This window comes from Adelges cooleyi, unplaced genomic scaffold (assembly GCF_023614345.1).
Source record: "Adelges cooleyi isolate 19-005CV unplaced genomic scaffold, UGA_ACOO_1.1 ACOO_flye_CR_arks_rails_tigmint_CR_PRNA_21, whole genome shotgun sequence".
In the NCBI taxonomy this organism is placed as follows: Eukaryota; Metazoa; Arthropoda; class Insecta; order Hemiptera; family Adelgidae; genus Adelges; species Adelges cooleyi.
In genome coordinates, this window is record NW_026095871.1 from 2,046,550 (window position 1) to 2,068,153 (window position 21,604).

The 21,604-nt window shown below is 31.0% G+C and overlaps 3 protein-coding genes across 3 annotated transcripts; 1 reads left to right on the forward strand and 2 right to left on the reverse strand.

The window, feature by feature from the left end:
• Positions 1-1,923: 1,923 nt before the first annotated feature.
• LOC126834488 (tetra-peptide repeat homeobox protein 1-like) lies at positions 1,924-5,367 on the reverse strand. The gene is made up of 4 exons (XM_050566439.1): positions 5,225-5,367; positions 3,915-4,210; positions 2,523-2,930; positions 1,924-2,185 (listed from the first exon to the last, which is right to left on the reverse strand). The coding sequence occupies exons 1-3, from the start codon at positions 5,234-5,236 to the stop codon at positions 2,525-2,527; spliced, it is 714 nt and encodes a 237-aa protein (XP_050422396.1). The 5' UTR covers positions 5,237-5,367; the 3' UTR covers positions 1,924-2,185; positions 2,523-2,524.
• Positions 5,368-14,116: 8,749 nt separating this feature from the next.
• Positions 14,117-16,748, forward strand: LOC126834433 (nematocyst expressed protein 4-like). The gene is made up of 2 exons (XM_050566344.1): positions 14,117-14,251; positions 16,091-16,748. Exons 1-2 carry the CDS (start codon positions 14,234-14,236, stop codon positions 16,622-16,624), a joined length of 552 nt encoding a protein of 183 aa, XP_050422301.1. The 5' UTR covers positions 14,117-14,233; the 3' UTR covers positions 16,625-16,748.
• A 1,834-nt stretch (positions 16,749-18,582) lies between these two features.
• Positions 18,583-20,251, reverse strand: LOC126834254 (cuticle protein 12.5-like). Its single transcript, XM_050566037.1, has 2 exons — positions 20,109-20,251; positions 18,583-19,149 (listed from the first exon to the last, which is right to left on the reverse strand). Exons 1-2 carry the CDS (start codon positions 20,115-20,117, stop codon positions 18,739-18,741), a joined length of 420 nt encoding a protein of 139 aa, XP_050421994.1. The 5' UTR covers positions 20,118-20,251; the 3' UTR covers positions 18,583-18,738.
• Positions 20,252-21,604: the final 1,353 nt, after the last annotated feature.

Below are 21,604 nucleotides of genomic sequence, written 5' to 3' on the forward strand. Positions count from 1 at the left end.
TAGTCACGACAAATCGTTTAGAAAATTATTTTTCTAAAGTTTTTCCATTAGTTAATACCATTTTAGTGTTAAACAATTAAAACAAATAGTACAGTATTTTTTAGAATTATCTTTGTTTGTGGAGTTATTGTAGTATAAATTTATTTAACATAAGTTTTAATAAAATATAATTTTGGAAAAATTTACAATAAAACTGATAGTATAAGAATTATTACGTGGTAGATTTAATCTTGATTTACCTTTTATACCATTTTGAGTACGAAAAAATATTAATACAATAATGAATAAAGTATTTTATTTTATTATTATGTGTAACATATTATATTTCCGCTCTAAATTCTATGGAGGATAAAGTAGTTATAGTATTTTTGACCATAACTTACATATTTATAAATCATTATTATTACGTAGCCTTCAGTAAACTAACACAAATAGTATTCTACCTTTGTAAGATGCTTAGTCTATAGATAAATCTACTGATCTTAAAAGTAACTTTTATTTTAATTTGTCACATAAATAACAAATAGTATATAGATAATAAAAAAGTAGGGTATTCTAAACTTTTTGACTGGTTCATAACATAATAGTTGCAGAGGAATAATATAGTATTGCGCAAAAAAAAAGAAATATTCTTGGTTGTTCCACACCTCCCTGTTTTATTAATCTACAAATAAAAACAGAAATAACTCTAAAATGATAAAACTTCTTAATTCTTATCTATCACCAAACATATTCAGAAAAATATAATCATGGTAATGCAGAGCTGCGAAAATCAAGTCAGATACCTCTAGTAACATGTTTGACGCCTTATACCAAACAGTTAGATAATGATTAGTAAAATACAGTAATAAAACTTATTTTTTTTAAGTTTTTACTTTTTTTTAAATACATAAAATTAGTCTACTGATTCTTTTAGAAAAAAAAAAATTTTCCTTCTTGGCGTGTGACAATATCACTTAACCCTTGAGCCGGATCTGGGCCAATGCTAGTAATAATCAAATACTGGTTCTCAAGAAAGCACGATTCTGTTAAACTTGTCGATTTCGTTAAAAGGTTCAATGTTGGCTTATTTGATCAAAATCTCATTTGAAAAAACACGTTTATTGTGTACTTTTATTGATGTATGTAGCAATGATATGTCTTAATTAGTAATTATTTTTTTTATCAGTCAATTAGCATGACAAATTCGATTACATTAGTAAACATAATGCTTAATGAGTTTCCGCGTTACCACTTGTATTAAGTAAATACTAGACTCATAAATTATAATTAATTATTTCTTTATTTTTATTTTGCTGTTTTAACATCTAAGATCTAAGGTTATAACAAAATTCAAACATTGTGATTTATAACAGATATTTTACAAAGTTAATATACAAAGTTTTAGAATATTGTAATAAATTATTATTAGAAAAATAAAGTTATTTTTGCTGTCTGTGAAATGTATCGAGCTAAATGTATTATTAACTGCTATTTATAATTGTATATTAAATGTAAAATTAAACAATTAAGCTATTCATTTTTAATTTAATATTATAAAAATATTTGATTTTTAAGCTAACTGTTAAATATTTATAATGGACATTTAAAAATCGTAATATATTTATAAAACATCTATCAGGTCTATTAAATTGGTTTTAATGACAAATCAATTTTATAGTATAACATGAAATAAAAAAATATTAATTTGAATTATGAAACTTACATGTATGATAATATAAAAATGTACCTAGGAAGAACTTTTTTCAATATTTACACTACACTATGCAGTAAACCAGATTAACACATATAAATTTTATTATTGCCTTTAATGTGGATATCAGGTATTCTTAACTAATACTAAAATTAGCACTTTCACTTTGTTTCTTAAAAAAAAGTTAAACAAACGGTATCAATAAAATAATAAATAATTTAAGTCAATGGTTAAGAAAAACATTTTTATTTTATTTTCGGACGTACATACTATTTAACAAATTTTTTATAAAATTGGTTGTAACAATAGAAGTAATATTATGTACACGAAGCTAGTAACTCGTACAGTATGGTCAGTCAAATTATAACATCAGTTGTACCGTCACAGCACAATCGCCAATACTATAACATCATAGTAGTGGCCATTTATATAATATTATTATTTACATATTATATTAACAGATTGAACAATATTTGCAAGGCGCTCTGGTATCTAAAGCAAAAAAACAAAACAGAATAGTTAAATATCATGTTAACTTAACTAAAGCTAAGTAAGTTGTCCCGCCCTACTTAGAGTAAAAAGAAAAATTTCTAAATAATATGTTTGGAGACAGTGGTTGGGTTAGATCGAATATAAGTATATGTTGTTTCGGATAGAATGAATCAAAGAGAAAAAGTAAAAGGAAGCGAATACGCAAAGATGGGTCGGGTGGATACTTTTTAATAGTGAAATAAAAGATTTGATGTTTGCTGATGAATGGTGGTAAGTGTGGGCTATCCTCGTTCCTGCGGGATTTTACCCAAGGGGAAAATGCATTTGAGTTGCTTACCTCTACCATTCGCTGAACCATTTCAGCCATTTGGGCTCGTGGTAAATGTTTTTGATTTTGTAGATTGGCACATAGATGGGCTTGGGCACTGCCACGGGCACTTTCTTCTCGATGTGCACCGGGTAAGGTTTGTCCACTGGGTACGGCACCGGTTTCTCTACGGGATACGCCACGGTCTTGATCACTGGCACGGGGTACGGCACTCGCACTGGCACCGGTTGCGGCACGCCGACGGCCACGGTCCTGTACACTGGCACCGGCACCGGTCGGTGCACTTCCACGTGCTGCGAGACGATCTGTTCGGGGCCGTAAGCCTGACCATAAGCCTGACCGTAAGCATGACCGTAAGTCTGGCCGTAAGCCGGAGCGTATGCCGGGGCATATGCCGGAGCGTACGCCGATGCGTATCTGCAAGAACGTCACATAATATAATATACAAATGTTGCGTTTCAAGGCTGAACTACATAAAAAGTGCTGGCAGACTGTTTCAATGTTGACATCAAACCGATCGACCGTTAAAGTGATGTCGATTTCAGATAATATGACATTTTTTTTCTCAAACCCGTACTCCGTCATCGAAATAATATTTAAAGGTACAGACTATAATATTTGTTATTTTGTAGTTTGAGTTCCTCCCACGAAGGAAAACACAACGTATGGCTGGCGATTCTCGAACCGGGCTAATTGGTATTCAATAATTGTGTACCTATGTAAATCGGCCGGGTATTTTATACCTATGGGACTGTCGTTATTACGTTATTGCCGTCGGCCTAGTACCGAAAATATACACATAACACACAAATGATCGGCCGCAGCCGTGCGAATTCCGTATAGATCGAGACTGTACGGCGACCCGAAATCGATTAGTTCTCATTTACCATGAAAACGACGTAAAAACCACGACCGGTTACGTGGACGCCGCGTCAAAACAAACGGTAATTGGCAAAAAACAAAAAAAAAAACCTCTCTCCATAATCTTTGAAAATCAACGGAAAACTAAACTACGGGCGCGAAAAAAAAATTAGTTGCGTTCGTAACGGCGTGTCGATGTACTGCAGAAATATCAGATGAAATTCTAAAAACCTCAATTTTTGATAATATTATCGCACTGTTTATGTTTCTATTTTGTGTGAAATAGTTAAAAAAACAAATTCGGAAAGTCTTTCGACCCGTTACAGACGAAACAGGGAAGATTTCATATAAGTTTTAAATTGTTTATTGTCCATTAGGCTCGGCGTTAATTCTTAATACTAAATAACTTTTTTAAACGTCTTGCAATTTTTTGTCCAACTAATGTACTCTTCTCCCCCCTAAAATTTTACATTGGTCATTCAGGACCAAACGTGCAGAAGTGTTTGTGCGTGTATTACGTATACAAGCGTCGTGACTTACCCGGAAGACAGGGCGACTGGACCGGCTGCGGCGTAGCCGACGGCAGGGGCGGCTGCGGCATAATCGACGGCAGGGGCGGCTTCGGCGTAACCGGTGGACGCCGCTACGGGGGCAGCCGCGATGGCGGACGGGCCGTAAGCTTCGGCTCCATTGCCGTAATCGGCCCCGCTGTATTCCTCGCCGATGCTCCGCTTGTTGGACAAGTGGTCGTTGTCCTTGACTTGGTCACGTTGTGCGCCGGAAGTGTCTTCTGAGCACGCTGCCAGAGCCACGAGGGCTGCCAAACCCAGTACGACCTGTGTGTGTGTTTACAGTCATATTATTATCATGCAAATATGCAAAATACAACAATGAAAAGCTTAGATTCCAAACACCTTTGTGACCAACTACCGAGGATTTAATTAAAAAGCACGAGAGATTGATGATCAACGTTTTGTCCAGCGTCTATAATATTCTAACGTGTGCAGAACGCAAAAGAATAGTCCAAAGAATGATTTCCAGCATTTACAATAAGGAATAAACCTAATTCGACTACTAATCGTTTAGACTCGTCAACTGGGTTTATCCGTAAAAGAATCGACCGACTAAAAGTTTAACAATGCTTAGTGAATGTATTTAAATGTTAAACAGATTAAAATATTAGAATACCGACGGTTCTAAATTATTGTTAGGGATTAAAAACGATTGATGAACTTGACTTTAATTTCATTAAAGTTATGTATTAAGTTAAAATTTGAAAATATTATCTTTCTAATAATCTTTAAAACAAATAATCAATAATCAAAAAATGATTTCAAGTAATAATTTTGGGACTGAAAAAGGCCAAGAAGAACTACAGAGATTATATTGTTATTATAAAATCATTGTAATGAAAATGAGAATTGAAACTATAATAAGCTATATTTAATGCGACGAGAATAAAAATAGTATATGTGACAAAAAATAAGTTTTCGACAAAGTAAGTTTCTATCTTTTCAAGAAATAACGAAAATAAAAAGTTTGAACACCGCCTACGAGAATACTTAAAAATATTTTACTCTCGTTTTTGCTCTGGTATACAATTTTATGATAATCATTTGTGTCCTTTTTATTCTTATCATAAACTAAACAATGTACTTTTACAGAAAATACGCAGGAACAAAGCGAAAATCGTTTCGTTACCCTTGTAAGTAATAAGTTTGATAACGTTTTCAGTACCTACTTTTAAGTAAGTTACAGTTTTAGATATTATAATACAATAGCGTACCTACAAGTATTTGTTTTTTAATGTTTTTTTTTTTTAAAAATAAAGTCAAATAAACGAAACTCACGTGTGTCTTCATAATATTGTTTTACTGACGCGAATACCACGTTACCGGTAACTGCGAATGCAATGTATGAAAACCCAAAAAATAATGTACGATTTGTCCGTTTGTACGTTGTGGCGTGCCGTTTGTTGACTGACTGTTTCCACGCGGCAATCGGATTATATACCCGCGAGTTTTGCAAAGACTTTCACCGGGCGGCAACCCGGGCAGCCGCGTGCCCGGGACGCGTGGTGTCTTCGCACCGGCCGAAACCGGTCGGCCAAAGCGTCGGGACGTCCCGGCCGGCGCGTGTCCCTTACGCCGAGGCGCGGCCGTGACATAACGCGGCACGGTGGTCCGCCGAAAACCGGTACACCGTCCGCACACAAAAGGAATACCGAACGATCGCCATCCGCAATGACCGCACGCGTTTCCGTCGGGAACTTTGGCAAAACGAGACCGGACGGCGGCAACAGCGACGTTCCGCAGACTCGTCCGTGACGTAATCCAAACACCGGAGAAACTGATGAAAAAACCAAAAAAAATAATTCAAACCGTTTAAAGCCATTTTACACCTATCGGTCGTTTGGAGTTGTCGTCATGATGAAAAAACGGCATTTATAACGCTAAAAGTCTTGTATCATCCGTACAATAATAATAATAATACACTTAACGTGATAGTCGAGTTATACTTATATTATGTTGTCGATACAACCGTTTAGTTAAAGAAAAAAAAACACGGTGTACAACGTGCACGGACATCCGAAGAAATTATCGTTCAAAGTGTACGCTTGCGCCGAAGTCGGGTTGTAATAAAAAAAAAAGTTATACACATTGATAGAGTTTCTCGATAATATATATTTTTCGCTGTTATAAGAAATGTTCTTGTCGCGGCAAAAATTATAATATTTAACCCGCTACGACGTTCAAAAGTCGTATAAAAATGAATTCGTTGATATTGAGTTGGTTGATAAAGTTATCGACAGTAAAACATTTACAATTTCACCTTAACGATTATAAAATAAAACACGATTACTATAGGAGTTATTCAATATAAGAAAACGTACGAAAGTTAACGTAAAACGAGTATGACTTGTCGATAAATTTGAATTATCGGCTATTTATTGTAAAAAAAAAAAATTATTATTATTATTATTATTCATACTATAGTAAACCATAGTTTAGTTATTGTGAATTTTATAGGTTTTTTGAGCCAATTTTAAGCTTCACAATGATGAATGCTGTTTATTTAAAGTAAATATTTACTATAGTCATTCACACAAACCAAATGATATAGTTTGATATCCTATGAATTTATTTTATGGTCCACAAAATAAAAATTCTGAAATTGTTATAAATATTTATATGTTATCTTCGTTTGACTTCAGCTAACTCGATTGTTGTATTATTTGTAATAGTAACAATTGAAATTATTTCATTATTGTTAATTTCAATCGTGTAAACTTATTTTCAGGTTCATTTGTATTGTGACTTAAGGAATTTATTCAAATACATCTTTGTTTTACTTACCAAACATTTCTAACAAATTTCACGCTATTATCACCCTCGAATATATTAATGACTAGAAATATTTTATTAGCAATACATTACAATTGAAACGTTGCAACGACTAATGTATACATTTTAAAGAGTTGTACTAAAAAAAAAATTATTCTTTAATATATATCTTATAGCTAATAAACTATCTTCAAAATATAAAAGTAAATAAGCAGTTTCAACCTGTTCAGGGGGAAAGGCTGTTAATATGTTTTTAGTTTTTGTCGTTATATCTGTCTTATCAATATAACTATCACAATAAGAACATTACATTGACATTTTTTTAGCAATTTGAGTATTTTTCGGTAAGGTTATAGTGTGTTGTATTTTTAAGTTGAAAAACATGTAAATATTATAAGTTGTTTTTATGGATTGTCAAAGATAAGGGGTAAACTTTTTCCATTTTTTGGACTTTTTATAAATTATCTTTACGGTACGATTTATGATCTATAGATTCGCTCGATAAAGAAATCGGTTCAGGGCAGTTTAAAATGTTTTACCAATACCTTTTAAGCTCATCGTCGAAGCCAATAAAAATCAAAGAAAACTCGTGTAACTTGTTGTTTCAAGTGTCCCATTGAATTTCACGACTTTTTAACCGAACCGTACAGTTTAAAAACAAAACTGTTAACCTATTTATAGTGAAGTATATACATTATACAAATAGGCAATAAACGTATTCAAACGGGCTACACTGCAACATATAGGCATTTCACGTTTTTATTGATTTTTTCCTCCATTTAAGGTATATAAAATGGCAACATGTAAAGTTTAAACTATAATTTATTAACAAAACTGGGATGTTAATGACCATAAAAGTATTAAAAAAAGCATTTGAAAATATCAAAATATGCAATTATATGTCATTATTGAAATCGGCTAAAACATATTAGACGAGTTCTCTAATAGCCGACTTGACATAATATAAATAATATTTTACACAAGTTCATTATTTAAAAATGTATTTTACGTACCAAGATAACATTGAGTCACAATTATTTTGGTGATTTTTTGAAATTTCAAAGAACAATGACGATTAGTTTAGACATTTTGGACAATATTTTTTAACCAGAATTTTCGTTTAATACTTATTCTCGTGTTGTGTATAATTTTCTTTATCTCATACTCGTAAACACTGTTAAATATTTTTTAATAATTATACCTACAAATATGCTACTAAAACTTTAAAAAAATTAGTATATGCAAATACATTTTCTAAAGGGTCAACTATGCAAATATATGCAATAATTTCATTTTGCTGATTTGAAATCTAGTCTTTGTGAATCGAAATTATATAGGGTATAATTCTGATTTCACTAAAAAAATATGCAAAGTCATAATCATCCGAGCTTTAATATGTTTGGACATTTATCCGAACGACATCAAACCCACGAAATCAAAGTGGTACCGTTAATATAGTAGAATTATTAGGATTATTTTTTAAGAAATATCTGCATCGACGTAAATGCTAGACCAGCTTTCTATATGTATCCACTTGTCAGGCCATCAAATTCAAAACGAATTGTATCTAGTGTGTCTTATTATGATCTCGGTTATTTAACATTTAACTGCCTATTGCAAACGACACAGCATAGAACGTATTTTGCATTTAGCAACATGAAAATCATCCGTTTAGGTTAGGTTAGCTGTATTATGTAAAACGACAATATTTTTTAACGCAGGTCAAACCTTTTTGGCAAAACGGGTTTTGTGTTGGGTGGGCGATAAAATAGTTTCTGACAATTTATTATAATGTATATTACATTATCACTCTAATGTATTTAAATGGTAAAATGGGCATTAGTTAAAAAAAAAAAGAAACAAAATTGTCTATTCGAGGGCCTAAAGAAACTGGTTTGTACATATTACAAAGTTTCTAAAGGGCAATGTTTGATAATCATATTTATATTATATTATAGAGATTCGGTAACAATACCTAAATGTCACTTTCTACCGTGTCTTTTTTGAAATTATAAAATCATTATAGAACCGAACCTGTGTATAAAATCTTAAGTGTCACGTGTTTCATATTGGCAAACTTACTGTTTAAATGCTTAGAATGGATATTTTTTCAAAGACTTTTTCGTTCAAGTGTGGTTTTGCAGAGAGAACATAAGATGTAATATATTAATAACAGAATATTCATGCTGTGTGGTGAGGGGATCGAAACGCTAATATTAGTAATGAATAATAATTAATAAGTCACGGTGAACACAAGTTAAATATTATAGTTGGGTAGATTAGATAATATTTATTTTTGAATAATTAAGAATATTTTGTACTGATTTTTTTTATTCGTTTTTTTATATACGAGTATAATATTTTTTTATTTATTCTTGTATCGTTTTCCTAAAATTGGAAAATTCTCCAAACGTTAAAAAGGTGTGTACATTTAAAATGATAAAAGATTTCAGGGGCTATATTTTAAATATATGTTTAAGCTTAATTTAACGACTATAACGGCTTAACCGACCACGGCGATTTAATTTGTCAACAGATCTCTTAGCTGATTAGTGGTTTTATGTAATGTGGCGGCTATTAACTTCATTGTAAACTGTATTTTAATACATGCAAATTTGTATTGCCTCTGTTTTATTTAATAAAGTAGACAGGCGAGTACAAAAAATCAAAGTTCAATGTTAAATGTTCAAGATTGTCGTTACAAAAACGATTAATCAAGTGTTGTGTTTTATACAAATGTCTATTTTTTATAAATTATAAATAACTTCAACGCAGTGATTATAAAAAAATATTATATTAAAATAATTGTATTTGACACCAAAATGTTATAAAAACTATTAACGGTTAAGAGTCTTAAAAAAAAAATGAATTAAGTAAATTAAACAATAGATATTGAGATTAAAATACAAATTTTATTATATTATTATGATTTGGTTACTTCCGGGTACTTACTTAAAGATAGTCATAAAGTGATTTTGTAAGATGATTATATTTCTGAAAATATAATTGTGTACACACAACAATAATTATTGAGATAGAATTGAATTAAACGGATGGAATATTCTTTAAAATAAATTCTCTATTAATAAAAAACGAATGAGAAGGCCAATGAATTCTAAATTGGACGGCGTTAATAGGACTTCATATACGATTACCGATAGGTCGGTCTAGTTCCTAATAATATACCTAACCGGTTATTAAAATTAAAATTCTAGTGTGGGTGGTCCTTTAAACCATATATTATGTTCAGTATATCAACGAAAGACCAGTATAAAATAATAATAATTTACAAATCAATTAGTGATCAATTAGAATTGTCAATAATAAATTATTTTAGCTGCTTAAAATTCACATACTTTATAAGCAACAGTTAAAATGGATGTTAATAGCTAATTATTTTTATTATTTATATGATTACTTAAAATATAGGTTAATTAAATTAGAAGTTTTGGATTATAACGTCACACAGTTGTATACATTTTGTATAAATCTTTAAGAAAATATTTAAGCGGTGTATAATAATTTTAAGAAAATGCTTCCAATAGAGGAGGACAGAAACTAAATTACCAGCAACGAATTATTTAATTTTTTTGCAACAAGAATTCTTGTACCTAAACTTGATAATATTGTAAGATAGTATGGAGGATTGAATGGTAAATATGATTTTTTATAACTGCATCAAACAATAGTAAAATCATTTTGGCGCATACACGGTTTTAGCTAAGTATTTTAAGGTCTTACAGAATTATATTTCTATTTTATTTTTTTTATTAATCCAACCTATAATTTTTGGACTTGGCTTTTTATCATACACAAATTCAGTTTAACAATTAACGTAATAAATCATTTTTCTTTTTGCATAAAGAGCACTGCAATAGTTTTATTCTACATTTTTATTCATATCACAATACCTATGCTCGCAACAACATATTTGTGCTCTAATAATGTCTTAAACGCACTTGGAAACTCAAAATGGTTTTTGGTTTAACAGCGATGTAGCGTTTAAATTTTTTATGTCAAGGCCCACGACTACAACGTCTACACCGTATTCTTTATAGGGATAGGTTAATAGTCCAAATAGATTATAATATTATTTTAAAGTGAATGCCTAAACACTTTCTAAAATTTTATATCAAGATAACATTTAATTTAGACTGTATTACATTTTTTTAACGATAACTTATTGTTGTGCTCATTCGGTAAATTTATTTTTACTGCAAGCGTTAAGTTTTGCAAAAACTTAATTTAGAGTTAAAATTATTTTGTGCATTTACCATGACAGTATTCATGGTTTATGTACATAGAATTCATGTTTTATTAATAGTGCACACATAAAGTGTTCTCCCTCGCTGACTTTTTAAAATTAATTTATACATTCAAATGATACTTTAATTTTTATCCAATTTTTTCAACAAAAAAAAAAGTGTTGAATTTATTATGTTTATTTCTATTTCTATTTACTGCCAACACCATGTACATGATAAACAATTTCATTAATTCTTGTTATTGTACGAATAAACGGCATGGCCCTTTTAACAAATTTCATTTTAATATTGTCAACCGAAAAGCAAGCAAAATATATGTACATTTTGTATACAATTTATATATTTGTCAATTATCCATGAAAAAATGTGTATAGGAGCTTTAACCTCCATTCCCTGGAAATTAGCGATGTGAAAAATTATTAAAATTGTATATTACTTGCCAAACGACATATTTTAAATAACTATTATTACAGTGATTATTAATATGTTTTACTCGTGATATTCATATAATAGTTTTGTATTTTAGTAATTGTTCCAAAATGTTCCAAAGGTGTAAATCTTTTTAACGAAAACAGCATTTAATAACAATATTATCCTTATTACTAGGTTAAAAAACGAAAACTAACAATGTAACGGTTTAATCTTAATTGATTTGTGGTTTTTACATAACGCGGCGGCTATTAAAAATTTAGTAAACTGCCTTTCAATATATAAAAACTTGTAAGGATCGTATATATTCTGATGAAGTAGACAGGTTTAGTTTATATGAAGTCTTCCAAATGATTTTCCATCATTTATTTGCATTTTGCTTAATTTATTACATTATATAAAAAAAAAACAATAATCGTATTATACATTCATAACATAGTATATTTATATTAAATTATATATTATTATAGAAAGTGATAACTTATGTTGATAATTTTATATGTACACTTAATTGGCTAAATGATTTCACTAAACGTGTCATTTATTTGTTATTATTTAAGTGTAACTGGTTATCAGGTTCTTTACGATAAACTACAATATCCGTCATACCTATGTCAAGTAAAATTTAATATGGTTAAAATGAAATATACTTAACGCAGTAGTAGTATATTTATTTCTTATAGTATTTACCCGTTAAATAAAAAGAAACTAGATGACTAAATTTAGTAAACTAGGAGTAATAAAAAAATAATATGTAAAAAACAAGTTACCGTTAATAAATTATTATACATTACAAAACTGTTAATCGGTGACGAACATCAGGGTTCAGAAATACCTACTGCAAGCCTAAAATGTTAACATAAAGTTACAGGCTTATGTGAAGAGTGAAAATTTATGTTAATTTGTATGTTAAAAACGGTAGTAAGATCATATTTAGTCGGTACAAACATACTTTGAAAATTATTTCCAACCCCTTCATTTACTCCGTTTAAAAAAAATTGACTTTTTTATTTCTAAAAGAATTGTTAAAATTAAATAATTTATATAATAGGTACATAATTTTAATCTATTTTTTTAGTACAATAACTTTGTTGAAAATTGGTATTTTTTGTTCAGATTAATTATTTACTCCGAAGTTTTAATTCAGATAATATTTCTATCTGTACTACCACAGGAACATTTTTTTAAAACGATAATAAATAGGTACAATATAGTGTTATATACTAAGAAAAAATTTAACGCTCATACAGGTAGACAAAGGAATTCAAATGAAAATCCCAAAATATTAAGAGTAATTTTTTTTATATGGAATTTATTTGCAGGGATTCGGCATAAAGTAAAACATCAACAAACCATCCTTTATACTACTGTACCGTAGGAGCGTGAAATTAGTATAAAATGATGTATGTGTGTTATACTGTAGGTATAAAAATATTGAATGATGTATATATTATATAATATCGAAACACAAAAATGGTGTTAAAACGCACAATATCACATATTATATTTTGTGGCGGAAAAGTTAAATACAAGAAATACCACGTCTCAGTGGCACAACTTAAAATGGAAATAATGCGACCGAAAACCGGATTTACAAGAAATAATACACTCGCGAGACTATACACAACGTCTAATGTGTGTTAAATGATTAACCAATTGAATTTCTCGGGTTGTCTGTGTGTGACTTTTTTAAGGATTTCCGGTATGACCGTCACACGATTTCGGTCAACTTGATGCGCACACTGTTGTTGTTACGCGATCAAATAAAAATATGTATAATATAATATTACATTGTAATACATGCCCGCTAAATCCGGTGTCTGCGAGTCAAACACACATAGACACACTCAATGAATGTGACAGCTATTAAAGTTCAACGCCGCACATGTTTTCCGTGCTGTTCTGTTGCATAAGAAAGAACTGCACTCGAATAATAAAGATGATGGTTACACCGTGCTAGCAAGTTTCTTCCGTCCGCATAATAGTATGTCTGCGTGTTGTCGATATTTTGACATTGTACTTACCGCAATGCTTACAAACAACGCGGTAAGTATACATTGTAAAAACGCTAAACGAAAAATCTGAAAGATTGACAGCTGTTTAACAGCAAGATTAACAGTTCAAGTCTTTAGGCGTTTCGAAAGAGACAACAGTTTTAATTTTGAAAAATTACTAATCGCACATAAACACTAACGACGATGAGTGATTTTTGAGCGGGAACTAAAAACTCAACACTAGCCCAATTATTCTTAACCATAACTCCTCGCCCGCACTGCAGTTTTCTAATCTTACAACCGAATGTGCATTTGCAAATAGGTGCAAGTAGGTATATTTTGAAAATACACTTTATAGTAATTAAGATGTTATCTGAAGGACGTAATAATAATATGGTATGTGTCGCTTAAATAGGTTAAACGGTAGGGTTAGATGTTGCTGTTAAAAAATGTGAACAATTCGGTTTCGCAACCGCAGCACAATGCGAAGAAGATAATGATATATAAGAAAGGAAAATGCGGTTAATCGATGGTATAATATATGATGATAATAATAATAATATAAACTTGAGTATGTAACCAGAAAAATAAGGGGCTCCTGTAGACCTTACTAAGCTTACATGTTCCCTTCTAATTTCTATTGTGTGATAATTACGAGACAACAATGAACTGAAGATTGCAGTTTTCGATAATTGTATCAAGATCGTCGTCTCAAGTATATATAAAAGACAAACAATTCATATTAATCGTATTAGTTTTGTGCATACCGTGTTTCTAATAGGTATTGAAAATTGTCACGCAAAGAACAACTTAACCGACAGACCAACATGACGTTACAATTGACGGTAAGTAAAACGGTATACTATTCATTTTTTTTTTTAGGGTAGTTGATAAAAAACTTCTAACTCGACAATTAATTTTGATAAAAATATTGTTTTATTTTTAACTTTTAGTATATATACAACTTTTAATATATACAACTTTTATCAATGACACATAAATATTATTTTTTAGTGGAAAAGTCAATACAAAATATTACGTTTTAATCAAAATACAATCACTGTTCCCAAAGTTATTATAAACTTTTTTTTCTTTTTAAAAATATGTTATTACATAATACTTCATAGTACAGTTTCATTAGTTTTAAATACGTATAGTAGGTTATAGGTACCAGTTTCTTTAATTTTTGTATTTCGCATTATTATCTTGTTTTTATCTGTATGCTTTATAACAATAATTTTAGTAAATTTCAGTTAACATGAACAATAAACTTTAATACTAAATCAGTTAGTTGTCAGTTTAATGCTAATAAATAAACAATTTCAAAAAAAAAAAACCCGTTAAGTTGAGTAGTATTTTATAAACAAACAGTGGTATAAACTTGTTAGCTAATAAAATTTTAATAAAAAATCTAGCTACGTGAACATCAAATTAAGATTAAAAACAAATGTAATAAGAAAATATGATTTAAATGTTTTATTGACATTAAATTTTTATATAAATAGATACAAGACTATTCATTTCAAGGATAATTTCTACATTTCTATAAGCAAATTACTTATTTATTACCAAACAAATAAATAAAGAGTTTTTTTTTACATTTTTAAGGCGTATAGTATGCAACTTGCAAAACCTGGCTTAATATTATATTATAGTAATAATTACTAAATAATATAAATCTAAAACCCCTGATAATAATCTAAGATTTTTAATTTTAATTGCTTATTTTAAAAAAATTGTTGTTAAACGTGTGTAATAATTATGCATTTATTAAATATTTTAATAGTTCCATTTTTGTAATTTATTAGGAGTAAAAATTTAGAGATTTTAACAAATCTTATTAAACAGTTTTTAAATGTATTTACAAGTTTTCTGTGTAGATTCTAAGAAGAATCGTAAGAACTTTTGTTTTGCTATTCAATTTTCATTTGAAAATAAAACGGTTTTTAATAGGTAGGTACTCAAAATCATACTAGTGAAATTATATTCGTGCCTTAAGTAAAAGCAAATGTTAATTTTTCACGAAGAAATAGTTAAACCACTGTGTAAGTTAAAACGCCCATTATATATTCTGGGTAAAAAGGCAATACAGTAGGACCAACATTTAAACAGGGATTTAAAGAGTTTATGAACAAAATCAACACCGACGAATTAACACTTATGTTAAAGAATAATATCCCAAAAGCTCTTTTGTCGGTTAGGTTAAAAAAAGTGAGATTGGCCTTTTTAGATTCAGGCTCAGTCCAGAATCCCGTGCAAGTCAAATTTGTACTGCCAACTTGCACATTAGCGTATGACTTACCTGTGTATAAATTTATTTAAAAAAATAAAAACCCGCTATTAATGTAATAGAAAGAAAAGTCAAAAAAAGAGGATTATAACGGGGGTGTCAGGTGTGTGTTTTAATGATGATTTATTGAATAGTAGGGTTTTGTAGCTTAACTTCCTATTACGTGTATATTATTATTATCATTACAATCACAAAACCATAAGCCCACAGAAGTTCAAGAGAGAACTGCGACATGATGCACGTAATAGGAAGTTAAATTACCTACTATAATACCCTACTCGATAAATCTTCGTTCAAATACATACACATCTCACACCTCCGCTATAATCCACTCTTTTTGCTTTTTCTTTTTACATTGCATTAACAAATTGTGTTTTCTGTCTGTTTTGTGTAGATATTAGTGCTGGTCGTTTTGTCTGTGGCGGCTGCCAGCGAAACCGGTGCCGGCAACAAGGAAAAACGGCAATCTCCCTATGGCGTAGGTACTCTGCCCTCTACGCCATTGCCTTCTCCCCCTTCTGTGCCCAACACCGTTCCCGCGTCCAGTATTAACAGCAACTACATTCCCGTTTGTGTGGCCCCAACTGCTGCACCGTACTATCCTTCCGCCTATAACGCGGACACATCTTACATATCCCAGTATCCTGCGTACCCTGCTTACCCGTCGCAGTATCCCGGATATCAGCCACAGTACCCGATCAACCCGTCGCCGAATCCGGCGTACCCGTCACCGAATCCGGCTTACCCGTCGCCGTTCCCTGCGTACCCGTCGCAGTATCCCGTCTATCCAGGACTGTATCCCGCTTACCAACCACCACAGTATCCGAGCTCCGTACCGTATTCGTACAACTACTTTAGCGGCCAGAACAACAACGTCGGCAGTCCACTACCGAACAGCAACATTCCGGTGTCCACCAAAAAGAAATAATGAGAGTGCAACCAGTTCAATAACCGTTGGAACATAGTATTATGAAAGCATCAGTGTTTTGTGAAATATTTTTTAGTTTAGTTTTATAGTTTTTAGCGGAATAATAAATAATTTAACGATGCTATTATAGTGTTGTTGTGTATGAAAACTCATTAGATTATTTGAATTATTGATTAATTACCCTTAAAAACACCGACATTTTTTCTCAAATAATTAAAAAAATTGTTTATATTAACTTTAACGTGATTTTTTGTCAAATTCAAAAAGATCGCTTCAAACTGTACTTAAAATTGTTATGCAATTTACATATATTTGCCAATAATAAACCCACTGGATTAAAACTGTCACCAGCAGAACCGCTACTATAAAAATGTTATCATCTATGGTGGTTTGTAAGTCTATGATTGTTTGATAAAGCAAATAATTGCGAATACAAAAACAATAGTATTGTGTAATCGTTGACTTGAACTTGGCATTTATAAGATCAATATATATATATTATAATACACCTAAACGGGGTCAGAATGTATACTCTAAGAACCAATACAACATAGTCCTATCATAATATTTATTATGAACGGCAATAAAAAAAAATTGTATTTATTACAGAAAATATGTATGAAATCAAAAATTGTTAGCTTTGAATACTTAATCGAATAATCTTGTTTCTAGCCACATGTACTAATAAACTGCATTTCTCTATCCACATTTAATAATACATAAATATATACATTTGTAAGGTATTTAGGTATTCTTATTTAATTATTAATCAGTATTTTTATTTTATTTTAAAACAAACAAAAAACATCAAAGAACTATCTTAAGAACTTAAATCAGGAGTATTTTATAATCACGAAAATACACTGCGGTATAAATTAATTACTTAATAAAAACCAAGCTATACGAAAATCAAAAACAAATGTAATACAAAAAAACGTTTTAAACCATTTTTATTGACTTTAAATCATTATATGAATTGATAAGACTTATAAATTCAAGAATAAATCTAGACTTCTATAAATGTTATGCATAATACTTATTTATTATGTACCAAACAAGTAAAATATTAAGACTTTTACATTTTTAAGGCGTATAAATATGCAATTTGCAAAACCTGTGTTGGTGTTATACTGGTGTTACAGTACGTATTAATTGAATGAGCTAAATGAATGGACTAATAATTTTTACTGGTAATCAAAGACATATTTTTTTTAATTTTATTTGAAAATAGTTATATTTTACCCTATAATGATTTTGCATTTATTAGATATTTAAATAGTTGCATTCTTGCAGTTTATTAGGAGTAAAAATATAAATCATTCTATTGAATAATTTATAATACTGTGTCCATAATAATATTTGATTATAATTTATGTTATTATTAATTTTCATTAAATTATAATAATAATAAAATTAAGATGACATTTTAAACGCTTACTTACGAAAAATTACACAATAAGTTAACTTATTCCCTAGTCTGCCTTACTTCACAAAGGAGACAATTGACCAACCAATAATATTTAGGAGATATAGCTCTACGAATAAATGCTCTACGGTATTTCTATAATACTATATTGGTTAATTTTAAATTAGAGCATCTGAAATCTAAAATCCAGTTGTAACTGTGTCCTTCAGTCACAAGAGACGAGAGAAAAAATTATGTTCTAAAATAATATTTTGTCCTCGTCGTGTAGTTGAAAATATAGTTTAGTATAAAAACATTAAACTTTCTTTATCACACTAATTTATAAAATAGTTATGATCGGTAATAGGTTTATTATTGCTCTGTGTATGCTGAAGCCGCTTTAAGTCACACTAAAATTATCAATTAGCATTAGGTTTATTCAATCTGTTATAAATCAAAAATATTATAACACAACACCCAAACGTATTTCGGGTTTCTACTTAGCGGTTTGTGTGGTTTTTTGACAATAACAACAACAAAATCAACACGTATATTAATGTGTGTAAAGAGTGTTTTTATTTTTATTAAAAAATTAATTTGTTATAAATATACATAAGTACAATACGATTTACAAACGAGTCACAATGATGGCCACTGATGGTGATGTGGTTTGCGATCACGGTGACGGTGGTTCTTTGGCTATCATCGCTCAGTAAATGGTCGGTGCGTGGTAAGACAGCGGTGCGTGGTAAGACGACAGCGGTGCGTGGTAAGACGACAGCGGGTAGGTGTATGGGGCGTGGTACGGCAGTGCTGCGGGGTAGGAGAGCGGGGCGTGGTAGGGGAGGGGAGCGTGGTATGTGGACAAGGGGTATGTGTACGGAGCGTGGTATTTGACTGGGGAAATCACCGACGTGGGGTAGGTCAATGGAGCGGCGATCGGCGCGTGGTAACCGGGGTAGCCGAGACCGGAGTAACCAAGACCGGAGTAGCCGACACCGGAATAGCCGAGACCCAAGCCGTAGATGCCGCGTTTCTCGGTGACCTTGTTCTGTTGTTTGGGTTCTTCGGCTGCCAAAGCGCAAGCGACCAGAGCGAACAAAGCGACGGTGGCGATTATCTGAAACGCGTCACGGACGTTGATTAATAGTTACAGTTATAGATCACGAAGGGTAAAGTACCCTTCATGAGATAAACAAGAGTTGAAGTGGAAAAATCATTTTGATAATAAAAACTAGTTAAATCTACAAAAAGTGGCCAAAGACCAAAAAATAGTTTTAAATATTTTCCATGATTTTTTTTTAGTATTAGAACTTTATAATTTACTGTCTGGAATAGAACTTGTCAACGCGACTTATTATATTTTTTTCGAGAGGAAAAGCTTTTAGTGAAATGAATTTTAATGAATTACTAATAATTGTATTTAGTTTTTGACTTATGAAAAACTAGTATTTTAGACATTCCAAAACGCTGTTATTTTTCACCTACCACACAAAAATAACCTACTGTAAATTTTCCAGTTAGACAAAATTAATATTATTTTTCTTGCGAATAAATGCTAGTAAAAACATTTCTGAATTGAAGTTTTGTAATATTATATAAAAAAAAATAATAATGTGCTTACATGAATACTTTTTTAAATGTTTTTCTTTTTTAAACGAATAAAAAAATCAACGATTTTAGACGTGTTGATATTATAGACCTACTTTTTACCAGGTACTTGCTCGTATATTGTATCATTAACCAAACATAACCAAGTTAAAGTAAAATAAGTCATACTATTAAAAAAAAACCAATACTGTTGACAATAATTCAACGCATGCGTATTTTAAACTAACCAAGTATAAATAGTTCAATGAATTGAATAACAAGGGATAGTATAACTGTGCTTAATGTTTAAGTGTAAAAGAGTTTTAACGAAAAATGGCAAATAAAAATATTGTACCAAAGTTAAAAAACAACGATTGTATCGGTGTTTATAATTTGGTAAATAAAATATAACAGTGTTATACTCAGACTTAGACGGTCCGAGGCGAAAAAACCTACAGGCTAATAATACAAATATATTTTTAAACTTACGGATTTCATGGTGAGATGATTGGTTGGTGGTCGGTCGGCTGACGATTGATGATGTGTGTGTGTGGATTGTGTGGCTGGTTAAAGCTGATTGATGTATGTCGATCGACAGCAGTGTTTTTTATAGTATTTCAAAAAACTGGATCATCGGCGGGAACCATATGATATTACCTATGTGACGTGTAACCGCCCCTGTGCTTAATACCCAAACGGGCGGCCCGGTCCGGTAATCTGAAAACCGGTTGATAACGCCTGAGCGATAACCTCGTGGCGTTTATAATTATTTATATTTTTTTTTATGTTGTTTAACCCCGAGTCTGCCAATTTTAGAACGTTCGAAATTTGAGCACAATGTTTTTTTTTGTTTTTTTCGCAGGACACTATTGTTCTGGTCGCATAATGATATCAAATTTGCATGTGTGGACATACCCCCGAGAGCGAATGAAAAACGTTTTGAGCACAGTTATTGAGCTCGTTTATTATATTATTATCGCACCGTGTTGTTACATCACGAGAATTGCGTGTGGAAATAATAAGAGAAGAAACCAAACGCCAGTCGTAGGCCGGTCAAGTATAAATAAAGTATATTAATTGACTTTATGTCGGTGTAATTATTGGTTTTTATCGCAGTATTATGTTAGTGTTACGTTTCGTCTGGATCGCTTCGACTGGTTTTTGTGCAATACCGAGTTTACTGCGGTAGTTCCAGCGACTCTGGCCGTCAATTAATGCGGTCGCAGAATCCAGTAATTTTTTTTTTATCCCTTTTGACAGAAAAAAAAACCCACCGAGTACATCTAGGTACGAGCAGGAAATATTCGGACGGCCGAAATTGTGCACAGGACCGAGTTTAAGCTAATGATCAATATCATTATCAATATTGTCTCAATATCATTAAGCCTACCACCTTCATTAATTATCGGCCATGGTGGTAATATGCATTCAAATAGCGGATTTTTCACCACTAAGAGTTCGGGATTTTGTTTACCGAAGCAGCTGTTATTCGTTTTGAGTGTCGATATTGTTTTTTTTACTAAAAACATCTCAAGAATAAAAAATATATTATAATGCTCCTACTACGGGTAAACCTCGGTCTTGGAGAATATTAAAGATTTATTTAAATACAAAATCAAGTAACAGTGTTTGCCAAAAATATTTAAAATATAAAAATGACTTAATGATCAAAAATAATTGCACGATTAAGTGTCGGCTAGCATAACTGTTTTGTGTCTTATTTGGTACAGTTTTCCATTTAAAACCGCGTTTATAGTCATTTTAAAATATACTTAAATTTTTATTCAGTATTTGTATATTTCACTTAATAAAAACAGCTGTGGTTCTGTGTTCACAAAAATGTTACCAACATTTTTTAATGTCCATTATATAATTTAACAAACAACTATTAATAAAATTGTATTTCCATTTTTTTTTTTTTTTTTTATAAACCTTGATCGATTAGGTAGACCTTAAAAAAGTACATTGGGAATTCAGTTTGTATA

Excerpts from the sequence above, each read along its gene's own strand:
- LOC126834488 (XM_050566439.1), bottom strand. Across the intron at positions 2,931-3,914 it reads CCAGTCGCCCTGTCTTCCGG|ATACGCATCGGCGTACGCTC; the intron begins GTAAGTCACGAC and ends ACGTTCTTGCAG.